The sequence below is a fragment of the Caloenas nicobarica genome, chromosome 11 (genome assembly GCF_036013445.1).
Source record: "Caloenas nicobarica isolate bCalNic1 chromosome 11, bCalNic1.hap1, whole genome shotgun sequence".
NCBI classification, from domain to species: Eukaryota; Metazoa; Chordata; class Aves; order Columbiformes; family Columbidae; genus Caloenas; species Caloenas nicobarica.
This window is the reverse complement of record NC_088255.1, coordinates 21,472,193-21,483,225: the sequence shown is the minus strand read 5'-3', so window position 1 is coordinate 21,483,225 and position 11,033 is coordinate 21,472,193. Positions and strand designations below refer to the sequence as shown.

At 39.4% G+C, this 11,033-nt stretch overlaps 2 protein-coding genes across 5 annotated transcripts in view; both read right to left on the bottom strand.

Moving 5' to 3' along the window:
• Positions 1-7,453, bottom strand: part of ASB14 (ankyrin repeat and SOCS box containing 14) — a 31,279-nt gene extending 23,826 nt beyond the window's left edge. For 3 of the 4 annotated variants that reach the window (XR_010606831.1, XR_010606830.1, XR_010606832.1), the window contains exons 1-10: positions 7,415-7,453; positions 6,957-6,996; positions 5,673-5,883; positions 5,101-5,156; positions 4,432-4,563; positions 4,177-4,335; positions 3,122-3,367; positions 2,589-2,760; positions 1,087-1,630; positions 140-293 (exon numbers count right to left, since the gene is read on the bottom strand). Coding sequence is in view for 1 of the 4 variants with exons in the window: in XM_065642862.1 (XP_065498934.1) it covers positions 140-293; positions 1,087-1,630; positions 2,589-2,760; positions 3,122-3,367; positions 4,177-4,335; positions 4,432-4,563; positions 5,101-5,156; positions 5,673-5,800 (1,591 nt within the window). In the remaining 3 variants the exon portion in view is untranslated. Of the gene's footprint in view, positions 1-139; positions 294-1,086; positions 1,631-2,588; positions 2,761-3,121; positions 3,368-4,176; positions 4,336-4,431; positions 4,564-5,100; positions 5,157-5,672; positions 5,884-6,918; positions 6,997-7,414 lie in introns of those variants that run through there. The other variant, XM_065642862.1, reaches the window with a different exon arrangement.
• A 1,397-nt stretch (positions 7,454-8,850) lies between these two features.
• Positions 8,851-11,033, bottom strand: part of DNAH12 (dynein axonemal heavy chain 12) — a 59,953-nt gene continuing 57,770 nt past the window's right edge. The window contains exons 70-74 of the mRNA XM_065642957.1: positions 10,573-10,777; positions 10,241-10,378; positions 10,027-10,118; positions 9,633-9,700; positions 8,851-9,063 (exon numbers count right to left, since the gene is read on the bottom strand). Coding sequence (XP_065499029.1) covers positions 8,873-9,063; positions 9,633-9,700; positions 10,027-10,118; positions 10,241-10,378; positions 10,573-10,777 — 694 coding nt within the window. The 3' untranslated portion in view covers positions 8,851-8,872. The remainder of the gene's footprint in view (positions 9,064-9,632; positions 9,701-10,026; positions 10,119-10,240; positions 10,379-10,572; positions 10,778-11,033) is intronic.

The following is an 11,033-nucleotide window of genomic DNA, read 5'->3' as shown; positions in this document are numbered from 1 at the left end:
AACTTTTGACTTAACAAGGGTGAAGAAAAAGCACCAGTCTGAGGTAAGGAAAATGAAAACTAAAATACAGTCAAACAAAAAAGGCCCTAATCCTCAAACGGTTTGTTTGTAAATTCAAATGTAAACATCAGATACTTACTTAAAATGGAACTGATGTCTGGCCAGAGTTCCTGTTCTTTGAGAACTGCTTCCAGCTTCCCGCAGATGTTGACGTGATCGACGTAATCTAACATCACTCGCACGACTTTCCCAGACAGATGCTTCAACCATGACAAGGTTATCACTTCACAGAACTGTTAGAAACAAAATATTTAACAGGATACTATTCAATACTCCGGTAAATTCCTTCCACGTCTGCAGGGCAAGAGCAGTGAAGCAACTTCAGCAGAATGCCAGGAAGAACGAGCGTTCTGGCGGTCAGGGGACCTCCGGGGGTTGTCGCAGTTTGCGTTAAGCCTCACTAGAAGAATCTGAAAATCTGAGATAGAGTTATTTTGTACTAGACCCAAAAATGAATTGAAGTAGCAGTGTATTTGGTAACTAAGTGCTTTTTAAGAAGTGTTACCTCTCCCTGAGTGGAATTCAGCCTTGCGTTCTGCTGACCAGGGGGACCCGCCAGCCCGGTACATGCCACACGCCCTGGTCTTCAGGTTAAAGTTGGGTTTATTGGGTTCAAGTGGACGTAAAAAACTACAGAACACAAGGAACCTTGTTATTTGGGTCCAGGTTTGTTATCACACAAGCAGCCAGGATGGGTGTTACGGTACAGGACAACCCAACCTGCAAATCCCAGCTTCCGCAGCAGGGACAAGACTGCCCTGAGAGCCAATTCTGTACTGATCATTAGCATATCATTATCTACATTTTCACAATTAAAAAATATTGTTTATGATCATCTGCTGTCATGAACCAGGCCTTGTGGCAACATCTATTTCTTTTTAAAGCCTTGTCTATTCCTACTTTATGTGTAAACTGTCTTACAGTTTCAAAACTTCCTTTTCTGACACTGCATTAAGTCCATTTTCATTTAGTTTTAGGAAGGATACTGGCGGTAAAGCACCATATGAGGCCATTCGATATAGTTACCATTGTATCTTTGATGACAGTAGAAGTCCAGCCGTCAGTCACGTACTGGGAATGTGAACTGTTTCCGCGCGGGCAGTCGAAGCAGCGGTGCACATCGTACCCGTAGTTCATCAGCATCCTCAGCATGACTTCATCTTTCAGCGCGTACTGCAGAGCTGACGGGAAATGTGTTGTATTCACTCGGCAGAAGTAATTGACGTTAGCGCCGTGTCGGAGCAGGAGATTCATTAACTCATAGTTGCCCATTCTCAAGGCTATTTGGAGGCAGTTGATGGGATCCTGGTTCGGCAGGGCTCCGGCATCCAGCAGCAACTGTGCCGAGCAGATGTCCCCGTTGGACACCGCGAAGTACAAGGCCGATTTGCGGTGGTCATCGTAGCCTTTGCGAACTCTTTGATCCAGCATAAAATTGGCATCAAACCCAGATTTGAGGAGAAACTCAAGGCACTGAGGATGTGCTCCTGCTGCTGCTGAGTGAACTGGACTTATCCCGCTTTCTTTAATGGCATCAAAATCAGTAACTGGAACTAAATTTTTTAGGGCTCTAAAGAATTAAAAAAAGAAGCAGCTCAGAATCTTAGACATAGTGGTTCACCTAGATCAGTCTCTGAATTTCTCTGTGTTGCTGGGCTTCAGAATCCATCATGACTCTCTACAATTGTCTTAATCTCCCAAATCAGTACCATGGCATGCTCCACCTCTGCATTGATTTTAATTGCTAACGATTAAATTGTCAGCCAGCAATGGATACTGACTTTACACCTACTACACATAAAATACTATTCTGTTATACTATTTTTCATGAATGACCCCATTCCTTGCTAGAGGAATAACGATTCCTTCTTAATAAAAGCTTTTCCTGAATGTCAGGAACACAGTGTAATTGCTTAACCTACAGGAATTAGGGAATTAATGGAATATACTGTATTATAATATTAATACATGTAATACATAATATATACAATGCATTTAAATGTAAATATAATTTAATTAATATATAAAAAATGTGAACACAGGAATTAAGAATTCTCAGATTCTTAACCACAATGCAACGTTCCTAGCATTGAAGACTTGTTTCTTAGTTATTGGTTGTGACCTTAGCATAAATACCTTCCAGTGACCTTCCTGTCTTCAAACCAAGGATAACCCTTAACCCCTGCGTCTGTTCATTGAGTACGTTTGCCTTCCTGTGACGAGGTCGAGCTGAGACGTACCCAGAGAGAGTGAGGACATCCCAAGAGCCTCAAACACCAGACTGGACAGTGCTACTATTTCTGACAAGTGGGAAAATGCTACAGGAACTACTTTGTTCATCCTAAAATTACGAAGATTTTATTCTGGCTGGTCTCTTACCTTCAGACGTGGAAAACTCATATTTACACAGTCAAAAAGAATTCCTTCTACAAAACTACAGATTTGCTGCCTGCTTTGAAGAAAGTAGAATTAGCAAAATTAATATTTCTGGTGACAGCATTACTTGATTTTAAAAAATACGAACTCACAGAAAGTGTCCTCTATATGCAGCTCTGTGGATTGGCAAATGACCCGAGTGCTTTGGTACATTGGCATCAGCCCCATATTCTAGTAAGAGACTCAGGGAATCTGGATTTCCTCCTCCTGCTGCTTCGAACAGCACAGAAGCACAATCCCTTGCCTGGTTAAGAACATCCGCACCTGGAAAAAAACATCAAGGATTTTCACAGGAGTCACTGTAAATAGCCAGCAGTGATTAAGATCTCCAACTCTCCAGTGACACTGTACTGTGGATACTATTCTTTACCAAATAAAACCACTATGGGTATAAACCTTCATGTTGGATCCTTGATCCTGGGAACAAGGAGGTCCAAATTGCTTTGAACAGAGTCACCCAGTAAGACAGAATTCGCTGGGGTTTCAGTTGGTGCCCGTTGTCCCTTGTCCTGTTCCTGGGCACCACTGAGAAGAATCTGTCTCTGCCTTCTTCACACCATCAATCAGATACTTGTAACACTGGCAAGATAGACCCCCTATAACATCCTACATGACAAAGTCTCACCTCTTTGCAATAAGAGCTCCATAATTTCCGTGTGTCCGATCTGCGCAGCCAGTGCCAGAGGCGTGAGCCCGTAGCCGCTGCGAGGATCCGGGTCAGCTCCGGAACGGAGCAGCAGCTTCACCAGATCCTTCCTGCCCAGCCTGGCGGCCTCGTGCAGAGCAGTCCTCTCGTGGACACACCGCCAGTTCACTTTGGCGCCAGAATTGATCAACAAGGAGGCAATCTGATACGAATCACGTCTAATTGCTGCAAGACAGTGAGGGAAATATCAGAATTTTGTTCAGCACTATTCCAGGTGCTACGGCTCCTGTTCTGTGGCAGCCCAGGAGAGCTCGAGCTGTTCCTGGCAGCGCTATTTCCACACTCAGAAATGTCACACTGCACTGAAAGGTTTCACTTATCAATAAGTCTGTTCTTTGTTGCCAGGATAATGCTAACTATACAAACGAATAATTTTATAGTGATCTCTTTTTTGCTCTGTAATCCTTTGTTGCGTTTGGTCACGCAACAGCATGCAGCTTTCCTCGCGTGGAAATGATACGTGGGGACTTGGTGCGCTCAGGAGCTCAGAGAGCTCTACTTCATCTTCATGAGCAGTTAACATAACATGAAACAAAGTTCAAAATGACTGTGTCATAAGCCGCCTTAGCTTAATAAGCATGGTCTGTTAAGTCAGTAAGGATCTTAAAAGAGTAATTTGCTTTGGCTCCAGTGAATGGAATAAACAGGCAACACCCTTCCCTCCTTGTCTCTTTGATCTTCAAGGCTGCACGGGGTAGAACAGTGAGGCTGGGACTCCGTAAGAACAGTAGCATCATAGCCCAAATCAGGTGAAGCAAATGAAATGAACATTTTTGAAAAACATCTTGGCAAAATATTAGGACTGGTTCTTTACAAATCAAGAATGACCATTAAATTAAAATGGCATTCACACTGAGAGTGATATGAGGTATGTAACCTCCTCCTTCAATTAAAAAAATTCAAAGAGAATTGAACCGAGAATTTATAATCTCACTTCATTCCCTCACCACTCCACCCCTAAATAAGGCATTCACCTATAAACAAAGGAGAGTCTCCCTCTTCATTCTTAACGTTGGGGTTGCAGCCACTGAGCAGGAGAAGGCGGACATTGTCTACACAGCAATTTCTTACTGCCACCAGGAGAGGTGTTTCCCCTTTCAGCGTGGTCTGCTCCCAGGTACTGGCGCAGGAGGCTGAGATACAGAAAAGCAGAACGCATTTGAAGCTGGACAATTCATCAGACCCAACTTTGCAGAAGTTTTTCATGGAAAACCAGAAGGACTCCGTACCTTTCAGAGTTATTTCGAGGATGTTCTTATTTGGCTGTGCTGCGGCTTCATGCAGGGGAAGCCAGCCCTGCGCATCGGCTTCTTCAAAAGCAGAGCTGTGCCCCACCAGCTTTGTCAAGGCCTCTTCTTGGCCTGGGATGTTTTAAGACAGACACATCTCCCATTACTCATCATAAAAAAATATATCAGGCAATTTTTTCTCAGAGGGTGGTTTATGGGAATGGAACAATCAATGATTGACATCAACTCACAAAGCATTTTGAATTATACATTGAAAAACTTACTTAAAATTAATGACTTCAATATTTCAAATACAATCCTCTCTTATGAGCAATAGTGCATGGAAGTTTAATGTATAAAGTAAACAGGTGTCCTAGTGAAACTGTAGGAAAAATATGTAGGTTGGCAACAGTAAAATGAAGCCGATTTAACAGGGATGAGATGTATTTCGTTATTCCTGGTTTTACTAACAATCTTACTGGAACTTTAACCAACACAGATTATTATGTTTCCAATTTTATTTCTCATCAAGAAATAGCAAAACTTTCTTGGCTGGAAAGCCCATTTAAGCAGAGGCCTGGTTTCTGCTCATGGTTTTTATCCCATTAATAGTGCAACACCCCACAGATCCTGCGGGGATGCCGGCTTAGTGCAGAGTATTTGTACTACCTGTCCGAATTGCTGCCATTATCTTTCCACGCTCTTTACTGGCAACGTACTGGAAACTGCAGAAACAGAACAAAAATTAAGCGAGAAGTAAAAATTAATGTGAAGTTCAGGATACAATTATACCTTAATTTAAATACCCAAGCCTAGACTACACGTTAGATTTCTGTAAGCTACGTAAAGTTTTGTCAGGGTTTAACACATTAAAACACAGTTTTTGTCGGTCTTGCCATGCCACTATAAACATTGGATTTTTCACACACATGCCAAGAATTAAATATGAAAATGATGGACTGGTACCATATACTTTTACAGCACATACTTAACTTCTTCATAAACCCTCGTACTCATTTAGATATTGATGTAAACCGTCACCTGAAAGTTTCATACATTCCATATTTTCAAGGAAACGGGTATAACTTTTAAGGGAGAACTCAGAACATGCGAGTGGTTTCCAGTATCCATGAGACGAGGTCAGAGCAATACAACATATGGTGTCACGAAGGAAAATAAGGTTACTACATGCTTATAATAATGCCAAGAAAATGCTCAAAATGGAAGTAATAACTTCTTACCCTCCATCCTCTGTTGCACTGCCACTTGTTTCAATTTTCTGCCCATCTTGTAAGCTCTCCTCAATAGCTCGTTGGGTGGGGATTTCATCATCAGAACGTTCATCAAGCATATATGTAGAATTATACATGGCAAAGCAGCACAACTGAGATCACTTTTTGTAGGGAAACGCTGCTTTTGGTTGGAAGCAGATGTCAAATCTTCAGGTTAAATCTGGAGTAACAAAAATAGCAACCAGTGTTTAAGTATCAAGATAGATGAAACATAGCTTAAAAGAAATGAATCGGAACTTCTCTATCTCAAGCTCCAGTTTTCTCTCGAGTATTTAAGTTTGTGCTGCACAGAGTTATTCTATTTAGAAGGGAGTAAAGGTTTTCTATTCCACCATGTGCTAGTTTTTGTCTCTTGTTCACACACCAAACATACAGAACAGCTACTTGTTCTGGCATTACTTATTAGAAAGCAGCAAAAATAAGTAAAACTTAGTTTTCAGATTCACTGTTAAGTCTTTTGGACACTCAAATACCATCACAATTGTGCTCTGATGTTTCCTTAGCAGGAAACCAGATGCACAATAAGACTGGGATGTTGTGTCAGTGTATTCACAGAGGGCCTTGGTGGTGAAGGGCAAGTGAAGGACATGATATTTTTTAATAATAGCTTTTGTTCAAACTGTTTCAGCAAACATATTGTTAGGGCCATATCTTGTATGTAGATTTGTGCCATTATGTGCATCAGCCTTCCAACTGAAACAATATAAGACTCTACGCTTGAGAAAAAAACCAAGTTCAGTACTTCATGTACATAACCTACAGCCATGTAGAACACAAACTTACAATTCTGCATTCCCCATCAATGCATGCCCACTTCTTTCTAATACTGGTAAGGGATATATATAAAATACTGCAACACATATATCCAAATATAGGCAGAAATAAAAACACTGGTCTAACCACAATGCAGTTTATTAAATTTAAAAAAAAAAAAAAAAGCCAAATTGAAAGGGGTCAATTAAAAATATTTTACCCTTTTAAGATTGTAATACAAACAATGGAGCATAGGAATAAATTCTATTGACACTACTTGTTAAATCTAAATGTTAAAATTTAAGAAGCAATCATAAAAAATATTAACAATCAATTCAACCATTAAATAGTATAATGTGTGTAGATGCACAGTGTTATATGCATAAGCAGCCATGCTATTATTTTGTATATTCAGCTGCATGCTATTACAGATTAAACTCACAGGCGTTCTGTTAGGCTCAAACCTCTCGTCTGTTTTACCTTATTAAAACTTCCACTTTTATCTTTCAAGAGAGTTGCCCTGAAAAGAATAACCAAAAATACAGAGCAAAGTAAAATAAAATGAGTAAGGAAAACTCAAAGCAAATAAACAAATTAGCAAAATGAACGAGCACAGAAAAATGAAAGAAGTTGTCAGCATGTCACTTAAAAGTTTGCAGTAATTCTAGAAACAACCTAAAGTTGAGCAGCAGCAACTCACAGCAAACCTGGACCACCTAACGTGTTACCTGATCCACCCAACGTGTGATTGCAAGGCCTTGTCTGTAACTGTACATGTAGCAAAACCCACAAATATATTAACATGCAGACAAATAACCGGTAGTATTCAATTATACCTATAGTACAATGAGTACACAAAAATTTTAAATCTAGACTATTTAAAAAAAAAAAAAATACCAAATTTCCTATGAATTGAGAAAATACACTGTTTTCCTCACCTTCTGAAAGAGGGAAGACCTCACACTTTGAAGAAGTGATTATTAAATTGAAACTGATATTTTCAGGATTGAAAATGATCTCAGTAGCGCCTACGTCCATTAATAGCTCACTATAAATACCCGATCATAAGATACTCTGGGACTTTCTCCATGTTTCTTTCATACAAGTTAGTTATGGTTATAATCTGGCCTGACAAATGGTGTCAGCAAAAGAAGGAATTAAAAGCCAAGTTTCTTTGTAAAAATACTCTTGTTAAAAGCTTTTGGATTGAGAACTTTCAGTAGTAACTATTACATTTTGGAAAGAAAATTCTTTAGTGCTTTCCTGAGAGTAAACTGAAGATACTGTTAGGACATTGTTTAAATGAATAAGATTAAACCAAATAAAAGTAAACATAAACAAATGAAGCAAGAACTCTATTAAAAATTACTATGTGTTTAAGAATGCTTAATCACACTTCACATATGAATAGAAGAACAAACAGAAGATAAACACGTAGAGTCTTTAAAGGGAAAAGCAGTTTCAGCAAGCCAGCCCCACGGCGGTGTAACACAGAGCAGCAGGGAAAGGAGGGGTCCAGGAGCCTGGTTCTAACAGGGAAGCTGGGATGGACTGTCAGGTGCTTCATTTAATCCTACTGTATTTTACAGAGGGATCCTTAGAAAGCAATGATGGTGGCTGTGTCTGAATGCAAGCTGGAAACAGTTCTTTAATAGAGGAGATCTAGGGAGAACGCTTCCGTCGTGTGTGTTCGGGTTTGGGGGGGTTTTTTGGAGGGAGGGCAGAAAGTGCAGAATCAGTGAAGGAACTGAAACTGGACTGCCACTCTGGAGCAACAGGGAAACAGGTAACACTTTGTGGCAGGTGGTCACAAGGGAGATTTTAGGATTTATTCTTCACAGAAACTCTTTTCAAAAAACCCAAACCTTACAGAAAGCAGAATATCTGAATTAAATCCTGAAAAGACAAATGTGCCGAAGAAGGAAGACATCAGAAGTACCCACAATAGATAGTGAATGATTCCTCTCATACTGCATTCTTCATTGTTGCTATGACAGAACATACACTATATATATAAATCCAGATGGAAATCCCAAAACTTACCTACTAACTTTCCATTCACGTTTCAGTACTCTTAATGCTACAAGTCCATTAACTGTAACGTTTCTCTCAAAGTGCAGACATGTTCTATCAAGATATATTTTGTAAGATTAAACTAATGCATAAAATCGATGTTTACACATTAATATTATTACCAAAGGCTAAAATCCTTGCTGCATCTTGTATAGTTTGTAAAAATGCTAACACTAATATGTTCTTATTTAAGACAAAATGTTAAGGGTCAGAAAATATTTGCATGCCCTCTTTTAATATAAAAAACAAAGTACGTTCCATTTGCTCTGTAAACCAACAAAAAGAACAGGATGGTGTGGAGTTCGTGTGTGAGTTGTCCCAAGTCAGTCATCCAGCTGGCAGAGCAGCGCAACCCCTCGCTTGATCCAGTGCTGGACGGGCTTATCCGTGTCGAGCGTCAGAGCAATGACGAAGTTAGTAGAATGTCCAGTGGTAGATAAGACTCCTTTGCGCTCACTTGTCTTGTAGAGTGGGCAAATATATGCATTAGATTTCTTTATGTCCGATTTTCGAGCTTCAAAAAAACCCCAGAATAACGTATTACATTCAGCAAATCTATTGATGGAAACATAACCTATGTACAAATATTAAGTACTTAGAGTAACATCCTTAAAGCTAAATAAAAACCAAAATTGCTTTGTGAGTAACACAATGGAATTAGCTGGCTTGTGTTGTGTTTTCTTGTGTGGTTAGTTTTGGTTTTAAACCCAACCAGTTCAACTACAATTTGTTTTCAGATCTGGATGCCTTTCTGTGCTTCTACCAGCTTCGCAATCATTCAAAAACACACTAAAAATCTGAACAGTTACATATCTAAGCATAGTTTATGCATGAGCCCTTAAGAGTCTAATCCATAATTACAAACATCTATGGGGAGCGGGACAGGCCTGTTGCTCAGATGAGATGAGACTGAGTCAAGGCAGCTGCCCAATATTTGATGAAAGAGTCCTAGGTCAGATGCACATGAATTCTGTGCACATTTGGGTACTCTGGTAGGGTGGAAGCACTGATCTTCTGTAAAAAAGGAATTTACTGTTGCAATTTCTTGTTGAATAGCTCACACTTCATAGAAATGATACTCACTTGGTTTTATCCAAATGATTGGCATCGCGTCAAAGAGCACTTTGGGATGCTGCTCAGCTAAAATTCCCCTAGTGAGAGAAAGTAACAAAGACATTATTGGTGGCTTGGTGTTAAGCCAAAGAGAGTTTTGGTGTATTTTGGTAGTTGTTTGCCTGATGTTGGGCATTCTGTTTGGTTGTTGTTGTTTGGGCTTTTTGTTTGTTTCGTTTTGTGTGTGTGCGCGCACGTGTGTGGGGTCTTTATTTTTCTTCCTCATTTTCTGTACATGAAAGGGTATTTCATTTGGTGTGTTATTTCAATAATATGAAAATTATCACTTAAAATATTTAAACAAATCTTGTTTGAGCACCTAAGAGAGCTTTCCAGAACCATAGTAAACCACTTTGTTACTGACTTGGTCCTGTCCCAGCGAGCACCGTCTAAAAATAACCCGTGGATATAAACACCATCTTCTGGTGCACTGTCAGCAGTATCCTGAGGAATAACCTACAAGAAAGAAGTATTCCATGTTATTGAACTTTCACAGCTGTTTGCTTTTTGAGATACTATGCCAATAGCCAATTTTCAGAAGATCAATCCAAAGTGAGAATAATATAACTGATCTTTACCTGAAATTCATATCCCAGAAGGTCGATAGGGATCCTGTGCTTTCTGGCATAGTTTTGCATTGCTCCAGTTAAGAAAGCTTGAGTAAAATAGAATCCGGACAGCCAAAAAACCATGGGCTTCCCTAATTCATACCAATCCTGGAAAGAGGAAAATGACATATTCAATAATCAGAAAAAGACAAATCCCATATTGCTTGACCATTTTCTACAAACTGTACTCAGAAAATCTACATGAAATCTATCACTCCTTTCCCAATATTCTTTTAATGTAAAGGACAAATGGCATGAAGTAGTAGATTAAATAATTGGTACTACTGCCTCTTGTACATTACCTGTAAAAATTTCAGCCTTTGTAGAAAATCTAGAATATAGCTCCCCAATGGTTTTAGACTTGGGTATGAACGTTTTGCCCACTTCTCAGGAACTTTTCCAACCAGCAGACTGCCACACACAGCCTCCAGTTCAGCATCCATAACCACCAGTCCTTTAATGGCTTTCTTCAGGTTAATTAGTGTAATACGAATTGTTCGGATTAAACTAGAAATTAAAAAATAAAAGAAAATTTCCACATGTTTTGATTTGTAAAACAAGACATGCTCACTGGAAAAAAAGATCATTTTTCCTAATATCTATCTGACATTCTGACTTTCCACAAGGAGTAATGGTGCTTGGACTGCAAGTATCACTGCAGACAATTAGAAGGGAACAAAATAAATAAATAAAATTTCATACAATATAGGGTTTACAACATATGATTCCCAGGAAAGCTTTTTCTGCACATGGAATTATTTCG